The sequence below is a fragment of the Ictidomys tridecemlineatus genome, chromosome 8 (genome assembly GCF_052094955.1).
Source record: "Ictidomys tridecemlineatus isolate mIctTri1 chromosome 8, mIctTri1.hap1, whole genome shotgun sequence".
Classification (NCBI taxonomy): Eukaryota; Metazoa; Chordata; class Mammalia; order Rodentia; family Sciuridae; genus Ictidomys; species Ictidomys tridecemlineatus.
The window spans coordinates 46,511,513-46,539,371 of NC_135484.1; the positions used below are offsets into that span (position 1 = coordinate 46,511,513).

At 37.3% G+C, this 27,859-nt stretch overlaps 1 protein-coding gene across 3 annotated transcripts in view; it reads right to left on the reverse strand.

The window, feature by feature from the left end:
• The window catches only part of Dse (dermatan sulfate epimerase), a 64,822-nt gene that overhangs the window by 21,070 nt on the left and 15,893 nt on the right, over positions 1-27,859 (reverse strand). For 2 of the 3 annotated variants that reach the window (XM_078019360.1, XM_078019364.1), the window contains exon 2: positions 16,851-17,319. In XM_078019360.1, coding sequence (XP_077875486.1) covers positions 16,851-17,266 — 416 coding nt within the window. In that variant the 5' untranslated portion in view covers positions 17,267-17,319. Of the gene's footprint in view, positions 1-16,850; positions 17,320-27,859 lie in introns of those variants that run through there. The other variant, XM_078019361.1, reaches the window with a different exon arrangement.

A 27,859-nucleotide genomic window follows, 5' to 3' on the forward strand; every position in this document is an offset into this window, starting at 1 on the left:
TTTAAGAATCTGATGTCACTGCCTTTGAATACCGGTACCCTAACTCCTGCTACCTGAATATTCAGACACTCCCTGTTTAAAGAGCAGTCCTCAACGTTCTGATAACATGCAAAGGAGGAAAAAATTACCTGGTATAGTTTTAAAATATGAATGACCCTCTAACAATGGCAAAAATAATAGTCAAATCACTAAATCTCTGCTCTCCTAGTTAAGAAAACATCAAAACCAAAGTGAGGCACCCCTTAAAATGCAAGGATACAACAAATGATATTTTACTTCCTCTTATAGTCCTCTCACAGTATTCCTGCTTTGTAATATTTACCAAAGTTTCTTTTACACTGAAGACTGAGGCAGGAGGATTGCAAGTCCGGGACCACCCTTAGCAACTTAGTGAGATACCCTTCTCAAAATAAAAAAATAAAATAAAATAAAAAAGGGCTGTGGATATAGCTCAGTGGTAAAGTGGCCCTGGGTCAATCTCCAGTACTAAATAAGACAAAATAAATTTAATTTGTAATATTCTTTTTAATGGTTTTGTTGAGGTTGTACATATAAGTTTTTGAAGTTCAGGGACCTTTCTAAAACAGCAGACAGACTGCAACTGATTTTATTCTGGGCATCAGTAGGAAATAATATGCCACAGAGTTTATTGCATTCAGCTCTGGAAACATGAAATGTAATTATTAATTACTGACTTTCACTCCTTCTTAATGAAAAAACGATGCTTCCCAGTGTATTTTGGGAATTAAGGATTATAAACACTAGAATTATAGAATAAAGAGGTCATGCAAAGTGTGGTGCAGTCCCCTCCTGGGAGATGTTCAACAGAGCTATCATAAGGGATTCTCTAGAAAGGAAGCATGTTGGGCAGGGCTTTCAAACTACAGATTGTGAGAAGAACTAATGGCTTTTGACCAGCACATTTTAAATGATTTCCATGAAATAGAACAGAATGAACTAGAAAACAGCAAGAGTGCCAAGCATGATTTAAATGCAAGGGCTGCCAGATGTGGTGGTGCATGCCTGTAATTCCAGCAGCTCAGGAGGCTGAGGCAGAAGGATCGCCAAGTTCAAAGCCAGCCTCATCAACTTAGCAAGCCCCTAAGCAACTTAGCAAGATCCTGTCTCAAATTAAAAATTAAAAAGGGCTGAGGATGTGGCTCAGTGGTTAGGGTTCAATCCTTAGTACCAAAGTAAATAAGTAAGTAAGTAAGTAAATAAATAAATAAATAAAAATGTAAGGATTATTTTGTGAAATTGTAACTTATTAATTTATATATGTAAAGCTAGATTTATGAGCCTATTGGTTTATGATGTAACTTTGTTTCTTACTGTGGGTCACAGTCAAAAAAGGTCTGAATGCCACTGTCTTCAAGGACAAACATAATAACCACCCAGCAAACCAGTCTTGCAGACAAAGAGAACCTTGAACCAGAGCCTGCTTCAGTGGAAGGAGTGGGGCTGACACCCTGATTGGCTAGGCACTTTCCAGCAGAGGGTCTGGAACCAGCACTTAGGGAATATCCCACTATGAGACCATAAGGAAGGACTCCAGGAAACAAGAGAAGTTCAGAATGTTCAAAGCAGAGGACAGAAGGTGATGTACAATGGCAGCAGATGTGACAACACTAAATGGGATCAGGCAGCCAATTTAGGAAGAAAAAAAGAAAAAGAAAAAGAAAACCCTAATCACTATGTGGAAAAAAGCAAGAAACGCATCCCTTGCCCTCTAAAACTTTTTGTTTGTTTGTGTGGCTTAGAAGCAGTTTACATTCAAGAGAGATAATGAAATAATTAACCTGTGGAAGGACTTTGTACCAATAATATTTATTTTATGTCCTAGGACACAATTTCAAAGATGACGTCTTAAAAACAATTTTTTTAAAAAATGGGGGGGGGGAGGCAAATTGTAACTTTTTTGTGAATCATTTAAAAAAATGTTGTGGGTTGTGTTATCTCATGTTGTTTCGAATCAGAATAAATTTAAGTTCAATTCATGAGCCAAATTTGTGAGCTATCTTTAAAATGCATTAAACACTTTCCCTACTGGCTCCCTTTCCAGCAGAGGGTCTAGAACTTGGCTGATTCCTATTTGTTCTTCAGGCTCCAACTGGAAAAAATTTCCCAATGCTCCATGATAGGCAAAGTACCCCTAGGTCTTCCCATTACACCCTGCGCTTGGCCAATCACAGCCATTTATCATCTGTATTAATACTAGTAGTCTATATCTTCCATAGGCCAAGTTTGCTCTCTTGCTGTTCTCTATCTTGACTTAGATCTAACTTTTAATCTAGAGTTATCTGTCATATTAAAAATAAAAACTGACCCCTGATACTGAATGAAATCACATTCCTTCATCTTCTCTGACCATTGACAGGCCCTTAGAAAAGCAGAGAGGAAAAAATTCAAGCTGGATTCAGTCACACTTCAAAACCTTCCCCACATCAACAGGCTCCACTAAGTTGAAATAGTATATAAGCTTTATGTGGTTTGAAAAAATTGTGGCAATAGTTCAGGATAAGAAGACACTGAAGTTAGTATAAAATTTTGGCCACATGGGATGGTTTTATTGATTCTTATCTCTTCCTTTCCCAATACTTTTCTCACAATAGTGAATTCACTATAAAAATTGCTAAGTTGTTCCAAACTCAAATCACTATCTATAGTTCATCAAGAAATCTTTTTTTTTCTTCCTTTTCAGCTACAGAAGCAGCATCACAATTCTCTCTGTTACTCTTTCCTTCTGATGCCTACACAACATTTCCTTTTGGCCTCAGCTCCAGAAAGGGATCTGAGGACACCCATGTGGCTGCAATGTTGTGCTAGCGCCTTGACTTTTCCTCTCATTCTTCCAGCTGTAATTCACTGACTTATTGTGGTTGAACTAATTTAACTAAATCTGATCTTTGAACTTCCCTTTTACATTTTTCTAACATTAACAGAAACTTGCATACTGTACTAGAAGACATTTTTTATTAAATAATTTTTTTCTGGTGACAACTGTGTGTTTATGCATTTAAATCACAATATACCCACAGGAAGTAGCTACAAATAAAGCTTGAGAGATATGAACTAGACTTCTTCTCTAGGTCCACAGGCACTTCTAACTTGGTATATCCAAAACAAAGCCCTTCATTAGCATTCTCCAGCAGCTTCAAATGTTACAAGTTCACTGATAGGTCTTATCATCCCCTCAGCATTCCATTAAAAAAAAAATTCTTTGTCCCCTTTGTCAGAAATGTCAAGTCATACAAATACTCACTCTTTTTTAAAAAAATATTTTTATTAATTATTGATGGACCTTTATTTATTCATTTGTTTATATGTGGTGCTGAGAATTGAACCCAGTGCCTCTCACGTGCTAGGCAAGTGCTCTGTCACTGAGCCACAACCCCAGCCCCCAAATACTCAGTCTTATCACTGGGACCTATCACTTCCTTTCTATTCCAGGCTCTCATTTCTATAAACTCAAAGGCCTAATGGTCTTCCTCTGCAATCTTCTGCCACATGTAATCAGATTCTTTTAAAATGCAAATCTACCATAGGAGAATGATCAAAACTGGCATCCAGCTATCAGTATATAGGAAAACCCAAGGGTGGAGTTAGTGGGTCACTTGAATATGCAATCAGCAACATCCAGACTGTGGGAAATTATGTAGGTCAAAGGGTTCTATTCAGAACCTATTCAGGTTCTTCCTGAGTATGAAGAAAATAAAGGGATGCAAGGGAACTGGTAGATAATAAGTCTTAAAAGACATTTCTAAAATGAGCAAAGATGGAGCTGGGGGTATTGCTCAGTGTAAAGCACTCACTTATTATGCACAAGGCCCTGGGTTCAATGCCCAGCCCCAGCACTGGGAAGGATGGGGTAAGCAAAGACTAAGGGCACATAGGCACATCCATAGTCCAACAAGGAGGTAGAAGGATCATTTGAGCCTAGGAGTTTGAATCCAGCCAGGGCACTGTAGTAAGACATTGTCTCAAAAAAAAATTTAATAAAGAACAAAGACTATATATACTATAATGCCTAGGCATGCATACATGAATTCACTAAAAAGAAACACAAAGATCTGATGACTGCAGAAGTCAGGGTGGTGTTTGAGTGTGGGTGTTGGAGGGGGACTGTGATTGGGACAAACCTGTGGGGGAGCTTCTGGGGGTATCTGGCAGAGCTCTGTTTCTTGAGCTGTACTGTGGCTGCCAGTGCTTGCTTTAATATACTTTATTAAGCTACACATTTGTTCCTTTGGTATTCTTTTATTTTACAGTGAAAAGGTTAACTCATAACACAGATCTTATCATTCACTGCGCTGTTAAACTCTTCCATGGCCTCACATTGCTTATAAAGAAAAGGACAAGTTCCTTCACATGGTAGACAAGGTCTTGTAGCATCTGGTTCTCTACCCAAAACCTCAGAGCTGTTTGTCTACTCCCCACATTAAATTTTCAGTTCCTCAAAGCTATTCTGCTTTCTTACATTGCCAGGCCTTTGTACATTGGTTACTTCTGCTTGGAACAGTCAAACGTGGCTCCCTTCCCCCACCACTTGGCACCTTCAGTGCTCTAATGATGCGAGAAGTACTCCTGGGTGTTCCCATTACACTCTGTACTCTCCTGATGGCAACAATTATCATCTGTGATAATGTTGTCTATTGCTCTATACATTCCATAGACCAACAGCTGGATGCGTAACTTGCCCTTAAAATTTTGTATGCCCAATTCTTTTTTTTTTTTTTTTTAAAGAGAGAGTGAGAGAGAGGGACAGAGAGAGAGAGAGAGAATTTTAACATTTATTTATTTTTTCTTAGTTCTCGGCGGACACAACACCTCTGTTGGCATATGGTGCTGCTGAGGATCGAACCCGGGCCGCACGCATGCCAGGCGAGCGCGCTACCGCTTGAGCCACCTCCCCAGCCCCTTGTATGCCCAATTCTTAACAAAATGTCTAAAACAGAACAAGTTAATGCTTAGCTTATATAAATTGAATATGTACATACATTTATTTATAAATGAAAAGGGCATTTGTTGGCAATATTTGTAAGAAAGCGAAATAAAAGCAATGTAATAAACATAATAACCCCTAACACTTACTTTATGCCTCACAGTGTTTTGTTAACTTATTTCATCCTCTAACATTATGAGTGGAGTATCATATTTGTCTCCAATTTACAGATGAGGAAACTGAACCATAGAAAAACCAAAGTAACATGATCAAGGTCACCCAGCTTGTAAATGGGATTAGAACCCAGGCCGTCTGACTCCATAGTCCTTGCTCTTAATTTTAATAATGCATTACCTCTACCATTCACTTCAAAGATAGAAGCAGTCGGTTTTAAAGTGAATAAGATTAAAGCTCTGTTGTGGTTACCTGATTGGGAACATACGTGGACATTACCTACATATAAGATCATGGATGCCCAAATGCAAGGGACCAAAGAGGAAAGAATACCAGGTATGAGGGAGCACTTCAAAGAGCAAGAAACCTGAGATTCTTCAGTGAGCTATGCACAGAGATGTCAATCCTGACATTCCTTCTGAGTGCCTCCAAGTGGGTTGCAGGTACACTATCCCTGTAATTATGGGTTGACAGATAAAAGGCTGGACAAAGACAAGTCTTCAGAGTAAAAGCAAGGTCAAATAAATATGGGCAGCCATATTGTGCAGGCATCAAATCAGAGTCAAAGTTGTGTGCAGCTTCAAGACTTTTGTTCTTGGCAAGCTTAGACTGTCAGTCAAAATCAATCAATCAATCAATAAATCATTCATTCATTCCTTTGGTATAATTTACTAGTATCTTTGTGGCAGGTATACCATATCTCAGGTTTTCAGAACTTAAAGGTTAAAACATGCTGGTACTACCCCCATTAAGCTTATGTGCCAGTGAGGAGACTAACAAATCAAGAATTGCAATGTAAGCAAAATATCCTATGAGGGTTTTCCGCAGGTTCCTTGAAACATCCAAATCACACTGTCCGAGTAAGGGCAGAGTCCAGGAGGCTTCTGGAAAGAAATTTCTTTGGGGTCACACCTAGAAGACATGCACTCCTGGTGAGACAACCAGAAGAGCAACCCAGACACTACTTCAAACAAATAAGTCAAATAAAAAATAATAATAATGGGAATTTCCAGGAGGGGAGGGACTAGAAAAAATGTAATAGAGAAAGAATAAATGTGAAAAATGAAGTCCAGATAGGTACAGACAGAAAGGTGGAAAGAACGAGACGATATGTCTGGGATACCTATAGGCAGAAAAGTCAGCTCAGGGCTGGTCTGTAAACTTACTGCTTCTAGAATAAGGGCAGGGTTGAAAATGCAGTGCTAGTAATTCAAGTGGACCACTGGAGAGACTGCATGTCAATCTGCCAGTGAGAACAATAAAATTATAGAATTGATGAGAAAAGGAAAATCTGCAAACTCTGAATGGGGCATGTACTGCGGTGAAGGTGACAACAGGCTGACTTATTTTTTACTTCTCAATGATACCTTTTCCTGATGTGCTTGTCTACCTTCAACAATGAAGAAGCACCAACAGCAAAATGCATTCAGAGTAGCAAGAGTGAAAAACAGAAAAAGGGAGAGAAGAGGAAAAATGACTGTGGGTAATGAGTATAGCAGCAACCATGCAAAAGCCATGGAACTGAAGATATCCAAGGTAAAGGCAGAAGAAAATAAATATTTACGAATCCAAGATAACTTGAATTGGATATCAACATACTTTATATACAGACTGAGATACAAAAATTGTGGTATATATGTGTATTAAGAATTGTCATGCAAAAAAAAAAAGTAGAATAGCATTACCTTAGATTAGGTAGAGGGAAGTGAAAGGAGGGGAACCTGGGGATAAGAAAGATAGTAGAATGAAACAGACATTATTACTTTATGTAGGTAGGTAGGTATGTGACTCTATGACCAATGTGATTCTACAATATGTATAATCAGAAAAATGAGAAATTATATCCATCTATATATGATATATCAAAGTATATAAGTGCATTCTACTGTCATGTATAACTAATTAAAACAAATAAAATTTTTAAAAAAAGCATTAGGCGATATGGTCAAAAGGTCCTAAAAGGGAATAATAATCACTAAAATATCTGCATTGAGGACACCGATGATCCCTTATAACCACAACAGGGACAGAGGGTTTTGACAGTTATCTGTCCCCACAAGTGGTGGTATCAACAAAACGAGAAGATAAAGTAGATAGGAGAAAGTCATATGAATAAAAGAGTCATCTTTTCTGTCCCACAAACCCTATCTCTGTCCTAAAGTCTCTCATCTGGGCATCAACATGCAACCAGCCCCCCAGGACCATGCTTCACACCACCCTCTCTCTTACAATTTAAATTGCAAGTGTACCTGAGAATCACATGGGAAACATGTTACAAGTGCAGAATCTTAGGATGACTCCAAGAAGTCATGATTCAGTGAGTCTGGTGGAAGACCCTGGAATCTGTCTTTGCAAGGACATTCCCTGTGCTCTAAGAATCACACTTTGAGAGACAGTATACTAGATTCAGTCAAGTACGATTAGACTTTCTTTTCCTGAATGTTGTTAAAGTTCATTCCTTCTTCTCCTCATTCACTGTCTTAATTGTGGTCTTCATTTCCCTCCTAGACTAATATTATAAGCTTAAAACTAGTTTTTCTTTTCCTGATTCATCCCTTCCAGACCATCATACACACAAAGAGTTCTAAACCACAGGATCCTGTGGGATAAGCAATGATCTGGCCCCTGACTGTCTCCTCCTGCTGTCCAAAGCCAGCATGCTGACTGTAACAAAGGAAAGAAGGGAAGATGGTTGAGAGATCCTGTGTCATGGCTAAAATGGGTTCCCTTCATGGATATGGCAGAAAATATGAAAAAGTAAAAGGCCATTCTGAGGATACCCAAGGTAAAATGAAGTACCCAGTTTTGTAAGAGACTCTGAACACACTCATGCCATTATTACTGTCAGCTGTTTTAAATATCTATATAGCATTAGCAAGAATGCAATGTCAGCAAGACTTCACATCATAAGTGGTATTAGAATTGAACACTTATTTTATCCAACAAATAAAGCCAACTTCAAAAATATATGATGAAACATCTCTGAAATAGATTACAGATATACATGCAGCACTTGGCCAGCTAACATTTTCCCTTAAGATATGGGAAAAGGAACACACAAAATCCAAACAGCTGTTTGCCAAGTTTTTATATTGGAAAAATTTATAAGCCAGATTATAAGGACTGTTGGAACATTATTCATAGTACCTGTGCTTGTAATATGAGGTTAGGGGCACCACCTTATTAGAAAAGGAACAAGGATTCTTCTGGCCCTTGAGCACAGTTTGAAGTAGGATAGACAAAGTTAGAAAACAGGTAGAAAGGAGACATAAAAGACAAGGAAATAAAATTTCAATTCAGAAGTTCTGCATGGTTTACCAGGCCTGTCACTCCCCAAGCAAGTCTCTTTTCCAAGCCTGTTACTTCCTGGAAAATCTATAAATGTATTTGTGCACTGTTAATTAACACTCCTCCCCTAATAAATAGATTAAGTGAAGAGAGACCTGATATTTTGAGAAACCTATAATTTAGGGGACTTTCCAGTACTATCTACTGATAATAAAGATAATGCATCAGCTTAAGGATCCAAACTCTGACTAGAACACCATAAACTGTCTTTCAATCACCAGACGGATATCATTCCTGCATACCTTCCCACACCCAGCCCTCACCAAGTTTCCTTTAAAAGAAGAGCCATGAACCCCCACTCTCTCTTGAATGAGTTTCCCTTGCTTCACCCCAAATCTGTCTCTCTTGACATGGCCATGTTCTCCCTTCAATGTGTTATCAACTTTCCTAAATAAGTAAACCTCTGTCTATGTGTCTGACTGACATGTGCTGAAATTCTTTTCTGTCACATAAGGGAAGGACCTCACTGGTCTGGAGTCCAGTTCCATCTTCTTTCTGGGAACTCCTTGGCAATTTCTTCAGCCACCTCTTCTCTAGTGACATACTCTGAAAGCCTGTGTTACATTTAACAAGTATGAACAAGCTGGCACCAAATCTTAGAATCAAACACCTAACAGATCCCACAAAGAAAATTCACTTTGATTTCTTTTTAATTGTGTGTGATAAATAGCTGTCAGAAAATATCTTAAAAGTTATTGATAGGACAAAGTATTATTAGAACTACTTTAACCTCTTTTGAAGTTGAAATAGATGGAGAAGAGTTTATAGAGTTCAAGTTAGTTAAGCAGCAAGAATTTAGGTTAGCTGAGTATCCCAGGTAGAATGTGACTATTCTACACACGACTGCTCAACAGCACTCTCAGACAGATGATGCTGAGCTCTCCTGCACACCTGACTTTGCTTCTCCTCAGCTCTTCTCCACAAGCTTAGTTCAGCCACAGACAGGTCTGCTGGTCCAAAACAAAATAACAATGCTGCAACAACCTGCTTACGAAATGGGATTCAAGAAAGGAAATCCTAATGGCCAGGTTCCTAACACATGCATTTCTGTAAATTATAAAGAATCTGATCAATGTAAAAGGCTTGTAGCCACCAGTTATTTTACCCTCATGGTTCCAAGGATCTGAGGCTTGGAGAGAACTTACTTTAGGTCACAAAATGAAAGGGACAGAGAAAAAGAAAGGCAGAAACATTGGGGAGGAGGGTGTGGAGGAAAGAGAAAGGAAAAACATGAATGAGAAAAAGCCAGGGGAATTGGGGGCCGGGTTTCTGACAGCCCCACATTTGTTTCCAGGAGTCCACTTTAATGGATTCCAGGTGCATTCTGGACTAAGCCTCCGTCGCTGAAAGGTCATGAGAGGAAAACCTGATCTTTTTACTCACGGTGCTGTGGCTCCACATGTCGGGGTCCAGCTACTTCCTCCCCGCTTTTGATTCTCAGTCTTAACTTGCAATTTAGAAAAGTAAAAGGCCTGAGAAACAGCTGCAGGGAAACGCATTTGGAGCCTAGCAGGCAGGCGATGCTGAGGAAGGCGGGCCCACTCTTCATTTCTGTATGTACAGCAGGGAAACCAGCTGGTTCACTTCAATGTGACAGAGCCTTTTCTTTTTTCCTCTCTTTATTTTATTATTTTATTTTATTTTGCAAACACACCCTCAGATGTCACCATCCAGAAGTTTGCAATCTAAAGGCAAAGATTTAATACTCAGTCTGTTGCAGGGGGGAAAAAAATACAATTACTTCTCTGTCCAAAAGTTCAACTTTCTTTGTTTCTCCCACCAGTTCTCATGATTTCCTGTAGCCAACTGGCTCCAACGAAAGAGTGAAGTAATTTCTTTCCCCTGTGATTTATTTTCTGTCAGATGATAAGTAAGCAAAAAAAAAAAAAATACTATAAGGAAAGGGAGAGAGAATGATTCACAAGAAATACTTCAAAAAACACCACCCTCAAATGACAGAGTAGGCAAAATGGAGTACTGTGCACCACAAATAGATAAATAAAAAGGTTCATCTTCACAACTATTTATGGGTAATAATGATAAACTCTTAGTGAACCTGTGTGCCAAGCACATAATGCTAAAGAGCTGTGATGTGCATTACCTAGCAGGGAGGTAACATCCACATTTTACAGATGAAGAGACAGGTTTACAGAGGTTAAGGAACCTCCCAAAAGACACACAGCTAATTAAAATAGCAGAGCCAAGATGAAAGCACTATATAGATCTGCCTCCAAAGACCACTATACCAGGCCTATTACCCATCATTTACAATTTAAGAGGAAAACCCTGAAAAGTCTGCTACTGGGAAATGCACACTGGATAACTATGCCATCAACCAAGATGTAAGTATATCCCCTTTGATACAATCCTATCTTAAATCTCTTTCATTCATTGTCCTATTTGATTAAGTGAAATACGGTAAACTTAATTATATCTTTCTTAAGTGATTTAGGCTCTGAGGTGTTTTCCAATAATTCAATGAGACTTTGGTTTTGCTGTTGTGAGAATTTGCTGAGGAGTTATGATGTCAAGTTCATATTAAGAGCTTGGCTGAGATATACAGTAGGCTGCCTGATGAACATGCAAGTTATTTCATTTCCTTATATATAAAAAAATTCTACTGAATTAAGCTAGACTTAAAAAGAAAAAGTAGCTTGGGCTAAACCATAAGTTCATCCTCTCCATCCCCACCCTGCTTTCCCAGGCTTCCCCTTCCCCCTTTCTGGTACTGGGGAACAAATCCAGGGCCTCACACATGCTACGCAAGTACTCTACCACTGAACTACACCCCCACCACCCCTGTATGTGTTAATAAAATTTTCTTAAGACATCCTCCATTGACATATATATACATAAGCAAAACAGTCCATCGTGGTGTGAAAAACAACCTCATGCAATTCATCACACATGCACTGTAACAGTGTTTATTAGAATGGTGAGGGTTCTTCATGAAAACCCTAGATGAAATTTCTTTGGGGATCCTCCGGCAAAGACTAGTAGTTCTTTTTTGGTACCAGGTATTGAACTCAGAGGTACTCGACCACTGAGCTACCTCCGCAGTCCTATTTTGTATTTTATTTAGAGATAGGGTCTCACTGAGTTGCTTAGTCCCTTGCTTTTGCCGAGGCTGGCTTTGAACTCGTGATCCTCCTGCCTCAGCCTCCTGAGCCACTGGGATTACAAGCATGTGTGCACCACAGCGCCCTGCGATTAGTAATACTTTTACAGAGTAACTGACCGGCTTTTTAATTTCATGAACATTACAAACTTGAAAACTGAGGAAGCCTTACTTTCTTTGTTGCTGTACACACACACACACACACACACACACACTCCCTTAGGACCCATTTTTTATAATGGTCTATAAGACGTATTTTAGCAACTGAGTTATGCCTTTTCCAGTTGACGTCCCTAATCACCCCCTCTTTTATTTCTCAGATACTTTTTTTCTTTCTTTCTTTTTTTTTTTTTTTTTTTTGTACTGGGAATTGAACTCAGAGGCACTCGACCACTGAGCCACATCTCCAGCCCTATTTTGTATTTTATTTAGAAACGGGGTCTCACTGAGTTGCTTAGCACCTCACTTTTGCTGAGGCTGGCTTTGAACTCGTGATCCTTCTGCTTCGGCCCCTCCAGTTGCTGGGATTATAGGCATAAGCCAACAGGCCTGGCTTCTCAGATACTTTTAATTTGAATTTTATATTTTATATTTCCTTAAGATAGGGAAGGATAGCATGCACAAACAGGCACAAATAAGCAAATGAAAATACAGGAATGTTATGGAAATTTTACAAAAGTACTCCAAAAACTCACTCTAGAAATTGATTTTTTTGAAAAATTTCTTTTAAATCTGTAAATCCTGTTTTTATTATTTTCCTACCTTAAAGTTTAAGCTCTTGAGGGGAAAAAAATGAAAGAGGATTTTATTCATTTGCAATATTTATGTGAGGGCATTTTTTTTTAAAACCATGTAAGACTAGAATTCAGGAAGCAATCATTTATTTAAAAATGAAGATAGCCCCATGTGCCAATTGGCACACACAGAACTTGGCTACACAGACTAGGAGATATTATAGAAAGAGTGAATTCACTTTAAGTGTACTTGTTACCAGCCCTGGGTTTATCATCTTAGATCATTATGCCTTCTAAAAGTGTTGTATGTTAAGTTCTAATTGAGCTTTTAAATAAAGCAGATCTAACTGCAATCTAAATCCTTTTGGAAGACAAGATCTACAGAGGAAAAACCCTTATTTAAAAGGATTTTTAAAAAGACTATCTTTTTTTTAATTTGATTTTTAGAACTGAGTTAAGCACAAGCTGTTACTTTAATGAAAGAAACAATGTGTGAGGATTAGTAGAAATGAGAATAAAAGGAGAGATCTTCTGAGAAAGAAGGTGGGCAGTCCTTCGAAGGCAGACACAGTGCACAGATAAACTTCATCTTTCTGTGATGCCCAGTGGTCTGGTTACTTAGAAACACACACAATTAAAATGCATGCTGTCCATTTTCAATCACCACCATTATTCTTATCAATCTTTTAGATTTCCTTTCTACTTTGTGGTAAATTAGATGGAAACAGTACAATTATATAGTATTTTCCATTTAACTTTTCTTCCATGATGGCCCAAATTCTTAAACTTATTTATAGAGGTAAACTTTGAAGTTCCTTATTTACTACTCAAAGAGCCACATTAGTAAATCTACATCATGTTTATCTCTTATGCACTTGCTGACAAAAGACATACCATTGTCACTTTCCCCAGAGCCTTCTTCACTAGTGCTACCATTAACGTGTTGCGTAAAGAAGAGGCCCAGGGGAGCATCACTGAAAATTTTAATGGAATAAAGCCAAAAGGAAAATTGTATGAATTAAACAGATCCAGTTTGAGAACATTTTGAATAAAATCTCTAAATAAAAACTTGTTTCCTTAGAGCTTATACATTCCAAGTTGAAAGCCAAACAGGGTCTAAGCACTAGGTAAAATAATAGCAGCAGTAACTACCATAACTGTCACTGTTTTTTACTGAAGGCTTTCTAGGTTACAAGACCTTTGCTGAGTACTTTATACTATTTATCTCACTTAATCCTCCTAACAACCTTAGGAGTTAGATATAGCAGCTATATAACACTCAAGATACTAATGCTCAGCTGGAACATGCCTATAATCCCAGCAGCTCAGGAGGTTGAAGCAGGAGGATCTCAAGTTCAAAGTCAACCTCAGTAATTTATTGAGGCCCTGAACAATTTAGACGGTGTCTCAAAATAATAAATAAAAAGGGCAAGGGATGTAACTCAGTGGTTAAGTGCCCCTGGGTTCAATTTCCTGTATCAAAAAAGGGGGGAAAAGACACTAATGCTCAAACTAAGAAAATTAATCTGATGTAACACAGATCAAGAGTGGGGAGATAGAATTTACACAAAGGCCCGGAGGATTACTCCAAGTGGGTACTTTCCCACTGCACTAGAGTGCAACAGGATACCACTGTTTAAGTCAATCATTGATGAAAACTAAAGAAACCCCTCACTAAATAATCCTTACACTTCATTCTGAGAAGAAGAAATACTTCTAGTATCCAATGCTTTGGGTATCCATCCATCCCTCTGCTGGATGCAAATTATAAAATTACTAAGCCATTTCTTCATCTTTAAATCCCTAGCACTCAACAGTGTACAACACAAAGTAAATGCTCAGTAATGTTTGTTGATTTAAGGAATAAGTCAATGAAGACAATCCAGTCAATGAGTTTTTTAAAAAATCCATTTTAAAAAGTTGTTAAAACCTTCTTCAGTTTTTAAAAAGCTGAAATTTTCATAGAATCATTAAAATGCACAATTTGAAATGTTCAAATACTATTATTTGAATAATACTATTACTGATCACTTTTGGAATTAGAAACTAGTTGTAAAGGCATACCCTTAGTTTCTATCCTTCAGCTTCATGAGATGAAAAGAGTCAACTTCAGATGCACTAAGTCATCGATTGGTTGTTGGCTATGGAGAATGGCATAGAATTATACCTATTTTTATCAATATTGCCATTAATAAAGTATTCATCCTTTAATCAATTTCCAAACATCTCCAAAAACCAGTAAATCTGAACCTGTAAAAATTATGTGAAAATTAAAATTTTTCCTGAAGTTACCTATTTACCTTCTTTCAAAGAAGATATCTAATCCTCTAAAATAACAATATTTATTTGTATTAATACATCTGAATGTTTTATATTTTAATGATAAAATCATACTAGTCTTGTACAATTCTCTATGTTATTGTATTTATGCTAAAAGTATATCCACTAGAAAAGGCACTTCACAATGTTAAGTCTTTTCTGAGGTGAAATAGATGATTTTATTTATTTGTTTGTTTATTTTTTGTGGTGCTGGGGATTGAAACCAGGGCCTTGTGCATTCAAGGCAAGCACTCTACCAACTGATCTATATCCCCAGCCCAAAATAGGCAATTTTTTACAGTAATGTCTATGGGACATTTTCATCAATATCTTAATCTGTCAAAATTCAATTATCTGAAATAAAAAGGACTTTAAAAGAAAAAAATACCCTTGTAAACATTAAAGGGTTTTTTTCCTAAACAAGGTAAACATGGTTGCCATTTTAATGAACTGCATGAATGTCAAGTGAGTTATTGCAACACTAAATAATATAATCTTATAGTTCAAATAGCAGATACATTTTTCCATCTATCTTTTATCTCTTGGTATCAGGAATAAGATCAGTTAATGTGACTCAAAACTAGAAACTGCCACATACAACAACAATAACAAAAGATTCTTCTCATCCTAAAACATTGTAAGCTTCGAAATGAGTATATATACGTAACAATAATGCTAAAAAATTCAGTTCTTTTATGGATTTAATGGCAACTCTTCCATAATTTTTTTCAATAAGAAATTTCAGATACTTATTAAACTCACAAATCACTATTCTTCACCTCTGTGATATACAAAATATAATTTATGAAAGATGCAATTCATCACAAAATTACTTGCATTCACTGATTTTTCTAAGCATTTAAAAATGCGCCCTCGCCATCCCTATTACAAGTGGCATCTTATGTAATTTTCAAAGGATATTTCTTATATCATATAAATCTTTTTAGTGAAACTGAACCATGAATGAATACTAAAACTCAGTATCACTAAAAATAACTACAGAATGCCTAGTTTAGTCAATTCAGCCTGTATCTTTCTGGAAGCAGATGGAAGCATTAATTATAAACAAATAAAATGAATTCAAGCTAATCAAAAGATATTCGAAGCTTGTTCTTGAATTGTAAACCTCTAAAAGTAAACTATTACATCGTTAGAATTCTTCACACAATTACACTATAACACTGATTTTCCGAAAGGTTTGGACAGTCTGGTTGTTTACTGGGTAGAATATTATTTTAAATTGTTAGTAATCCATCATACTGACTTGTAGCTCCTTATTGTCATAAAATGCATATAAGTCCTAATTGGCTGAAATTTCTTGCTAGCCAAAAGTTTAAATCACAGGGAGAGATCAATCAAAACCTAATACCGAAATAGAAACAAACAAAAAAAAACCCTACTAATGTTCATATACATATACATATGTATATAAAATGCAGTTGTATGTTTATATATACATACACACATTCTATATATATATGATTACATACACACATATATATATAATGTGTGTATGTACATATAAATATATAATTGCATTTTATATATGTGTGTGTATATATATACACACACACATACACACACACACACACATATGGCATGTGTATGTGTACAAGGCCCCCAAATGTTTCTATAAACTTCATTCCACTAGGCACTGTAGTCCTTGGAGTTCCAGGGAGGGAAGTACTCCAAGGGGACTGGAGTATATGTATGTATGTATTTGTATACACCACACATATACACTAAACACATATACTAAATAGCTCAGGTGTGCAATAGGCTATATTATGTAGGTATGTGTAAGTACACCTTTGGATGTCTGTACAATGCCAAAACCACTTAATGGTGCATTTCTCAGAACACATCCCTGTTGTTCAGTGATACATGACTGTACATGCAGATTGCACAAAGGAGAAAGAATTCTTAACAATCAACCCGACACTGTATGCCCAAGTTAGCAAATTATTTTTTTCTTTGGTTAATTTGCATCTAAACATTTTCCTTCTTACTTGAAACATGGTGTGGTAACTGTGTTTTTTGAAACAGGCCGCTCATAAGCCACAGGCAACACAAGTAACAAGAACTCCTCCTACACAAACACACACACACACACACACACACGAACACATGAAAATCTGGTCTCTGAGGTTTCACTGATGGATTCATTTCTTTAAATTGCAGTTAATAGAAAAGGAAGAAAAAGACAAAAATCTACCAACTAGGCTGCGCTGCCATCCTTTCCATGTAGTCTTTGGCCATGTCACGGGCTTCAATGTTCTCAGGATACAGCACGCAGAACATTGCCAAGGCGCCCAAGTTGTTTCCATAAATTTCATTCCAGCGGGCACTGTAGTCCTTGGGATCCCAGGGAGGGAGGTATTCCAAGGGGCTGGATAGCATAGTGTGCACAGCCTCTCTGAGCCGGGCCGCAATGTGCTCATGTGAGCTTGCAGCCCTGAGCTGGAGCTCAGCCACCTCTGCCCTAGAGAAGTACAGCATTGGGTGGCTGTCGTAGTTGGCATTGGTGAAGGGGATCATGACTTCTGGGTTCTCATCAGTGATGTACGCTGACACGAGGCAAAGCAAATATATGAAAAACACACTGGGGGCCCCCCGTGTGTGAGTCCTCATTGTGGCATCAGATCTCCAAACCTCCAAGGCAGCCAAACCATCTTCGAAAGATCCTACATGAGAAAATAAAGAAGAACATATGTCACTCAAAAGAACAAGGCACAGGTTGGGAGTAGATGGGAACCTCACTTACTAGGAAAAGAATTAAAATTAAAACTTACAAATTTTTATTTTTTAAATACAACAAAAATATGAATTAGGAAGAAATTTACGAGAGAAACAGTATGTTTGTTCAAGTAGGGAAAGAACAAACCTTGACATTGTTTGTCAAATGCAGAGAAGTTTAGATTTTATGGTTTTTTTTAGACATTAATACATAAACCACAATAACCAAAAGCTGAGGGTAAACTGTCAGCTAGGAATCTGAGCACACATTATGAAAAAACAGAAAATCCTGTATTTCTTAATACAGGCTCCTTCACTCTAACCTCTGTCTTCCTAGCATTTTACATTCGGAACCAGGGATTAAGAACAAGACATCTATGCACGTGTAAGCAGACAAAATACCATGAGTGTGGCTACAGATTCTCTTTGTGTGAACAGAAGGTGGAGACAGAGAGGACCAAGAGAGTATGAACATCAGCCAAGTCCATGCATTCCCTGGCTGACATCAGCCAACCCATCCTGAAGACCAGACACAGGACTGCCTGGACTAGAAACTGACATGCCTTCATTCAGAAAATAAAATCTAGGAATTAAAATGCTGAAATAACATGTGTGTTCTCCCTTTATTATCTGAAATTATGGTCTATTTTTTCATTTTGCCTACGAGATGTTGGGAGTCACTCAGTAAATCAAAAACTTAAACCAAGTTCACATATTTTCTCAACTACTTCACTTTCTTAAAAGCCCCTCTTTTCAGTGGTAGATTTGTACACTGGTTAAAAGAATCAGTCTTTCAAATGTAGTAACACTTAAAAAAAAAAAAAAAATCCCTCGGCATAGTCTATGTCCACATCTGGGATAAAGCAGGCATAAAATCCCCCAGAGGAAAGTCAGGGAATTCTTAAAATTCTTAAGAGGGGAAAGGTTATAGAAAGCAGACCAGAAAAAGACAGTTTTATGTAAATAATGAACAGTGGTTTTCAATTATTAAAGGGAAAAGCCGACGGTGAAAAATCCACCTCCCAAGCTGAACACAAACTATTTTTCCAAGGAAAAACTGCCTCATCACATTCAAGAGAAAAAACTGAAACGTAACACACACTGAAGGTCAATCCACATTCTCAACCTGTCCTGACTCCAAGAGAAAGGCAATATGGCATCCCTTGTGGGTGCTACCTTATTCTAAGAGTCTCTATATTCTTAAATGTGCTTTAGACTATAAATATATATATAAGAAAACTCAACAGCAGTGGTTTGAGGGAAGCATTCTATATTTTAGAGCAGAACGTCTGGTGAATAAAAAAAAAAGTTAATACAGTCATGCTAAATAAAACACATAAAACAGAAATAACTCTTGAATTCTGCCAATATTATGTCTAGCACCCAAAGCTTCAAGGCAGCTGGGTGGATCCTTCAAGGTCAGAGACCTGGCCAAAAGAAATAGTCCTCTAAGGTTATGCCTGAGGAGGGGCAAGGTCTCTGGCAACACAGAGAAGTGGCTGGGTCTGAAGTAGTGCTCAATCTCCTCAGGGGATTATTTCTTGCTCCTTTCAGGAAAAAAAAAAAAAAAAGAAGTCCTGCCAGTGATTTAGAAAAAGAAAAAGAAAAGCCCATATATTTATAAAATCCCCAAAAGTCGAAGACTGGAAGCTGGCATCATTGCAATTAGCATAGTGGGTATTTAGAAACCCAGAAGAGGCTGGACGGTTCTCCTTTAATTGGCCCCCACAAGCATATGAAGCAATTGAAGTTCTCTCAACTATTGGTTTGTGACTGTGATGCAGGGGGAGAGGGGAGAGGGGCTCAGGTTATGGGGAGGGTAAGAAGGTAAGTGGAGACCAGAATTTTGCTACCTCAGATTCTGTACAAACATTCCCTAAACTAGCAAAGGTTGATTTGCTTTATTCTGTTTCTCCTGCCCTGCACATACCACCCTGCTACCCAGACATGGAGTCATTCAGATAGTGAGGGCTGCTCTGAAGAGTTCTTTACACTGTAAAGACAACTTGTGTAACCTGACATAACTCACCCTATAATCCCAGTCACACTGCTTCCAGTTACATAGGGTAGGCCTGAGTATATTTAAACAAGAAGAGTTGACCCTGAAGCACAGAACCTCATTCAGATATTGTTTTGGAAATGATGCCATCTCAATATGCCAACTATTTTTTAAGGCTCCCTAGTTTTTGTTTCAAATTCATGTGAAAGTGGCAGAGAAGCAAGGCTGCAAGCTATTGTATATTCAAAACATTAATGGCTCCTGGGAACATCATGAGGGCCAATGCAGAACCCACAGAAATTCTGTATAACACTCATCTATGGAGATTACCTAAGGAGAAAGGAAGGACCCTGCCACCAACTGTATGTTGCCTCAATGCACCCAGGCCCTCCTGCTCTCCCAACTATTAAGGCCTTTGTTGATCTACACAAGGAGTTGGTTTCTCCTGGATCTGGCACATACCACATCACACTGGACTGTTTCAGCTTTTCACGTGTCTGGCCTTCCAGAGGGCAGGAGCCATGGCTTCCTCTGTGCATCACGGGGCTCAGTACTGAATCTGGCATATAAAAGGTAACTCACAGATGCTGGCTCAGAACTAAACTCTTGGGTTTGGGAGCTAGTGAGTATATCTCATCACTAATATGAACAAGAAGAAATCTTGTAAATCCTGTTCCCCTCTACTTGAAGCCAAGGCAAGTTTGAAATTTTCCAGACAAAATTTCTGCCAAGAAATTAATGGAAGAAAACACAAAGTCTAAAAATTTAAGTAGCCTAAACACTACTCAGTAGATTTTTTGGTCTTTATGATTTAAAAAAGAAAGAAAAATTAAATGTAAGTCTAATCCAAATTTGCTTTAGGCTAATAACCTACAGGGAAACATAGTTCCTATCCATCATTTTACATTTGTCTAGAAAATTCTATTCCAAATCCCCTATTTCCAGTCTTTGAACTTCCCCTTTGATCATTCACTGTAGGCTCTCTGTCTACCCAATCTATAAAGAGAAGAGCTAAAATTAAATGAAAAGCGCATTTCTCAAGATAATTTTAAGAGAACCCAAATAGGCAGGTTTTATGCTAATTTTATGTACTTATTTCAGTGTGAGTTAAGAAAAACTATAACTAACATACTAAAATTGAGATTACAATAAAAATGTAAAGTTTGTGTTTAAAATATATTCAAGTTTATGGAACCAACCTGGGTACTCTTCAACAGATGAATGGGTAAAGAGAATGTGATATAGATATACAACAGAATATTAGTCATAAAGAACAGAATAATGGCATTTGCTGGTAAATGGATGCGAATGTATTCTCTGATATGCAGATGCTAAATCGCAATGGGGGGTGGGGGTCCATAGGGAAGAATAGAAGTACTTTGTATTAGACAAAATGGAATGAAAGAAGGGGAGGGGGAATGGGATCAGGAAAGACAAAATGAATTAGACATGACTTTCCTATGCACATATATGATTAAATGACCAATGTTAATTCTATATCATATATAATGAGAAGAATGAGAAGTTATACTCCATATATATGTGTCAAAATACATTCTACTATCATGCATAACTAAATAGAACAAATAAAAAGTAAAATACATTCGAGTTTAAAAATAAGAAAAGAAGGTATACAAACATGGCAAAAATTGTTGAGTATAGTGTTTGAAGAAACTTTGGGAGACTCTGAAAAGGTTCAGAGAAACAATCGATGCTGAAGACAATGGAGTATACCAGAAAGACCAACCCCAAACCTCCCATTCTACCTACCATTCCTCTCTCCCACACATGGAGCCTGGGAGAAATGAGACTGAACTTTGAGATGCCATGGACACTCTTTCAAGCTACACACTTCTTAGTTCACTGTGCTATTTCAGAAATAACAGAGCACTGCCAGCTCCCTTAAGCCTCTGGCCTAATTCATGAAGGGGCATTTCCATACTGTAAAACCACTAGCTACACTCAGCAGCTGACTCTATTAACACATAGTTATCCAGAATTCAAGCCTTAGGCTGTTTCTCAATGACCTTATTGAGCCTCATTTCCCTAAAATTCACACTTCCCTCTTCCCCTTCACTTTCATACACTTTCATAATCCAGTTATCCTTCCCACTTTTTATCTTATTCTATACAGCTTAGTAAAATATGACTAAGTTTTCACTTATCAATGGATAGTCACTTAAGAATCACTGTTACTATAAGACAATAAATTCAGATAGCAATTTGACCATCCTTCTACCTGGATGCCTTCATGTATGTACATTAGTCCAAGTTAGACCAAGTCAAATGAATTATAATTGTCTTAAGTAGATCTTCATAATGCCACAAAAAGCTCCAAATTATTTTGCTTTAATTCTAATTGCAGTAATCCACTACAGATATTGTGATTGCTGACAGACAGAGAAACTTTTGTTTCTCTGCTTCTAAATGCTTGTCACATATTTGATCTTTTACTTTACAATAATCTAAAAATGTGGCAAAACAGTATTGTTTGTTCCAAAAGAATAAACTTCAAAGGCTGAATTAGACCCTGAATCCCCTAAATACTAAGCCAAGTTTCTTTCCTTTAACCAAACAAATTGTTAAGAACTTTCAACAACATTAGAAGTTCCATTTTTGCCATCTTTAAACAAAGAAAGTACAGAAAGAGTAGGCCGAGAGGGAAAGAACTGAACCCTAAACTAGTACATCAAGTTTCAAAAAAAGATGTTAGTTTCCAAATCGTCTGAGACTGCTTATAGAATGAAACACATGGTAAGTACAAAAGTTCTTTCAATTCCTCAGGCTTTAGAAAATATAGAAAGTATAAGGATGGAAGAGAAAAATCACCCCATAGAAAGTAAAACATATCCCAAATTAAGATGGATTAAAAACTCTTGTATGTGCCAAATCTAAGGAGCACAGCATAATGATTAACGGTATGGAGTGAGGAGTTGGGCAGACCTAAGGATAAATCGCAGCTCAGCCTCTCTGCTAGCTTTGATCAACTGACTTCCACTCTCAAAGCCTCCATTGTCTCATCCATAAAATGGTACCTTCTTCATGGGGTGCCCGAATGCCTGTGATACACTCAGCCTAAAACTCAACATGGAATAAGGGTGCAATAAATATTTATTTTTTAGTAGAAGATAAGTTCCAGACATGTAAATTCATACTAACCTACCCCAAAAGCATTTTATTTGAAAGAAACTAAATCTTCTGATTTTATAGGCAAATATTGAGAACCAGAGTTGTTAACTGACTAGGGTGAGGTCATGCTGCTTGTTAGAAACTTAGCTGAAATTGGAACACAGTGATCCCAACTCTTCAACTCATCATTCATAGTAAGCTCATCACTCACTAGAAAGGAAAGCATATGATCCTTAAAATGTTTCAAGTGCTGGTGTGAGGAGATGGCCCCAACTAAATGAACAACAGATTAAATAAGCTATGAACTGAGTTTGAATGCTTCTCTAGACCAGTGATCCCTGATGCACAAGAGTAACTGCTTCTTACTGTATTCTTTTAAAAGAAAGTCTCAGTGATACCATAGTAGCTAGGAAACACAATCTCTGGCTGGAAAGCTGTTACCCAGTAACATATTTTACAATAGAAAGGATTCATGAATACTCAGGGGACATCTGTTGTCACTGCCAGAGGTGATGGGATAACCTCAGTCTAGAATTATCTAGTCTTGGCTGTCTATGTCATCAGTATCTCAGCTGATTATTCTGGGAGGTGAGCTGCTATCTAATGTTAATCAACTCTCTCTCTCTCTCTCTCTCTCTCTCTCTCTCTCTCTCTCTCTCTCTCTCACACACACACACACACACACACACACACATATTCTAACATTCTAGAATGCTAACATTGTAATTCCAATGTCAGCATATCTGTTTACGATAAATATAACTATCAAGCAGATTGAGAAATATTTCTGGCTTCATAGGAAATTGACAAAGGAAGTAAAATTATCATATGCTTTCCGGGTGAAGAGGAATAAATCAGGACAAAGATAACAGGAAGGACCTTGGACCTGGGTCAACTCCACTGGTCAAAATCACTACCTTTAACCCTCAGAAAAATCTATTTTCACATGCTTGGGAAACACCTTGTTCCTTACATGTTCTACTTGACACCATTTCCATATATTTTAATTAATGGAATATACATATTTTTTAAGTTCTCTCACTTTCCTATTTCAATTTTATTAGATGCATGATTAAAATAATTTTTTGGAAAAGAAAACTTTTTCCTCAGTATCAAAATATAATACTTCTATCATACATCAAACCTTCTATGTTTTTGACAAATTTTTGTAGTGAAATAAATCTAATCTTACCTTTAAATATGTCAAATCCTAAGAAAACATATGGTTTGAATATCATGCAGTCATTCCCTAAAACTATATTCTCTCATGAGTAAAGCCTGTAAACTCAGACAAAAAAAAGAAAAACTTAAAAACCAAGAGCTCTTAATAAAAGTGAAACTTCCTTTTACTGAGGGATTATTGTTTCCTTACTTAAGGGTGAAATGAAAAATACCTCCCAAAAGTCATTTCTAAACAAAAATCCACAATATGAAATGATAGCATATGGAACTCTCTAGAATTCACACACACTACTGAAGGAGTAATTATAACTCTGAGCCCACACAGCAAAACCACACTGTGAGTAATAATGGTGCTCACCACCTTCACACACATCAGAGAAACATTTGGTTAGGTTTTAAGTTAAGTGCAGCTCAATGCAAAGAACATATCTATAATTGCCCCCTGGCAATGTATCTTTCACAGAGATATATTTTCTCATAACATAACATGAAGCCCTCTTACTTTCCTATGCCAACAATGGTAATTTTACAACTTCCTTATATGAGAAGAGTAACATTTCTAAATTATGTTTGAAATGGCCACAAATATTTTCTGCTGTCAATTTGAAAGCTCCATCCCTGTTTGCCAGAGACCACTTGAGTGAGTACTTCAGTGGCTATCAAACTGAATGCATAATTTAGTAGTAGAGATTTGCCTGGTACACATGACTACAAAGCTAAGAACCATTAAGATCCAGCTTTTGAAAGAGGGGTTAGCATTTAAAATGCAGAAAGAAAGTAAAATCATGATCATTTTCATGGTGGCAAAGAGAAAGGAGGACAGAGGTGGGAGGAATGAAGTCTCTTATGAGACTAGCAGGGCACTTAATTTTGCTTATAAAGAGGCTAAAAGGGAAAGTGAAAGGATTATACTTTCTGAGAAGCTATAAGTAGATTCTATTGTATGTAGCACTTTATCAACCGAACATCATCTGCTACTTCTTTTCCTGAATCTTTAAAAGATAGTAATTGATGCATGTCATGTCTTTCTCTGAAAGAGAACATGAAACTATGCTAGGAATTGAGGATATGAACAAGGAAATTATCCTAAATAACTATAGGATAAATATAGAAGAAATTGTGTTTCTGAGATTTTTGTAAAAACTGCAGTGCTTGTACTACTGTCTGACAATAAAGATGAATAAGCATTTCCCTCCACCCAAAGCAATGTACTTAATCTATTGTTCCTGGCCCCAGGAGGAAATTCACAATCTTTTTTTTTTCTTCTTTTTCAAAATTTCTCCAATGGAAAGTAACCAAAGTTTTTCTTGAAAGAGTCCCAAGGGCCAGCTATGGCTTTCTCAGCAATAGATTTAACTATGAAAATGCACTTTTGTGGCTTTACTGGCTAAAAAGCCCAAGGGTGGAAAAAAGAAAAGAATAAGTATAATTGAAGTCAAAAGCTAAATCTCAACCTTACAGAATTTTAAATACCAGTTAAACTACACCATGAAGTACTCATGGAAACTGAAGTAAAATTTTATTCCTGATACAGATTCAGGAAGAAAAGAGCTGGACAAACTGTCTAAACCTCTTTCTTCATTTAAAATTAAATAAAAATTAGATATTTCTCTTATAGACTGGTTGGAATATTAAATAACACCTATAAAGATGTATCACTTTATGATGATCAAAAATGCTAACTATGAATTCATACCCCATTTGAATCAAATGTATAATATGTCAAGATCATTGTATTGTCTAGAGCAACTAATAAAAAATTTAAAAAATGCTAGTTATGATTCACCTCAGAACATGATTAGTGGCTGAAGGCGTTAGCTGGAACCAGACTTTCTGGGTTTGACCTCTAGCACCACTGCATTTTCAGCGATGTTCCTGTTTTCCTCCCTCTGTAAAATGGATAAAACCCTTCTTTGCAGGGTTTCGTGAGGCTTAAATTAGCTGATATATTTAAACCATTAAAAGGGTGCCAGGATTTAGAAAGAGTTCAAGAAACAGTAGCAGTCATCATCATCTTGTCAATGAGAAAGGCAAGGTCAGGCCAACAGCGAGAGAGGGCACCATGACTCCTAAGGAAGTGCCCACAAAACTCACCCAGAGACCTTCATTCCCCAAATATGTACAATGCATTGTTAATGGACTACCTTGCAGTCTCTTCCAGAGTCTAAAAATACCAAATATTTTGATAAATATAAAGTATTTGATGACAAGAAGTTTCTCCTTCCTGCTCAACTGCACATTAATAACTTTCAGGCTAAGGATTCTAAGTGACGGAATACATCTGGGGGAAAAGGAAGTCTTTAAATTGAATACAATTTCTTCACCAACCAAAGTTTGTAGATAAAGCTTACTGATACACAATATACTGATATATATGTGCTTACACAGTTAGGGAAACATCCTAAATGTAGAAACATCAGTCCTTTTGAAATGTAAAAGTTTCTTTGGGATTTAAATGTAACTTTTGAAAATTTGGTGCTTAATGGAAAAACATCCACTTCCTGAAAATGACAAGAGACATTCATTTTCAGCTGATGTAACTCCTTCAGTTTGTGTACAATACTCTCTTTCATTCTGTATCACTGACTTTTCTCCTTTGAGTTCAAGGTAAATGACTTTATTTCTTACTAGTTATGTGATAGCTCATTTTATGTGTGGACTTGTCTGGGTCATGGAGTGCAGGATATGTAGTAAAATGTTGTTTCTGGAAGTGTAGGTAAAGAGGCTTCTAGAAGGGATTAGCATTTCAATCCGTAAACTGAATAAAGTAGACTACTCTCCCCAATGTCCCTAGGACTTTTCCAATCCTTTGAGGACCTGAATACAACAAAAAGGCAGAATATCTCCCAGCACCATGCCTGAGGGCTTGAGCTGGGACATTGGCCTTCTATTCTCCCACTGGGACTTACACCATCAGCTTTCCTGGTCTCAGGTCTTAGGACTCAGGGTGGTGCTACACTGCCAGCTTTCCTGAGTCTCCAGCTTGCAGATAGCAGCTAATGTTGGGATCTCTGAGCCTCATAATTGCATGAGTCAATACCCATGATAACATTCTTTCTAGATAGATTATATAGGTAGATATAGATACAGATATAAATAGATAGACAGGGAAAGAGATCTCTTATTGGTTCTTTCTCTGGAAATCCTGATTGTTACACTAATTAAAGCTACTCAAGCCAAGAACTCTTTCAAAAACACCTTAGAGAAACCCAGTGACCTTTTCTTGGCACTCACTCTCCCAAATGCTGACTACCTATAATATCCTAAAGTATATTTCCTCTTCTTCAACATGTTGAAGATTTTCAGTTTCAGGGATACCATATTCTCCTAATAATTCTCTGGAAAATTATTCTTAGGCTTCTTTGTAAGATAGTCATTGGTTGTACTGTGCAAAGCATGCTTATTTCATTACCAAGTTTAATTCTGACATCTGTTTCATCTTCAACAGATGAGGAAAGTGACATTAAGAATGGTTACATAATTTAGCCAGTGACACTCTATGTGTGGTCAGGTTTGTTTTTGACTCCAGATCTGATTTCAGAGTCAAAATTTTCACCACTATGCCTCACTTGCTGTCTTTCCATGAGTCTCCTCCAGAACCTATGTCCTGGGACTTCCAACAAATGTGCAGCTGCAGCGCTTCACATGGAAGGATCCTGACTGTGCACCTCTCATGGTCACTCCCACCTGAATCCTGATAACTTGTTGCCCACAGTGCTCATCTTACATCTAAAACTAAGTTCACCTTCTATTCAAAACTGATTTCTTCACTGTATTTTCTCAAATTGATTATTTGGAAATCACCTTCTCTGTCTTGTTTCTTCTGCATCTAATTTTCTTACCAGAATGTTTTCATTTTTCCCTCAAAGCAATATTACTCTGCATTTTAAAGACAGACTCCTGAGACTATTCAACATCAACTTCTGGGCTGTCTTTTCTCCTTTGGCTTCTTTTTAAAAAATATTTATTTTTTAGTTGTAGTTAAACATAATATCTTTGTTTTCTATTTATTTATTTATATGTGGTGCTGAGGATCGAACCCAGGGCCTCATGTGTGCTAGGCGAGCCCTCAACCACTGAGCCACAACCCCATCCCCCTGCTTTTGAATAGGGTCAATACCACATATACTTTCAAGTCAGTTTTTCTGTTTCTTCTAGCTTGTATTTGCAAAGTCCTG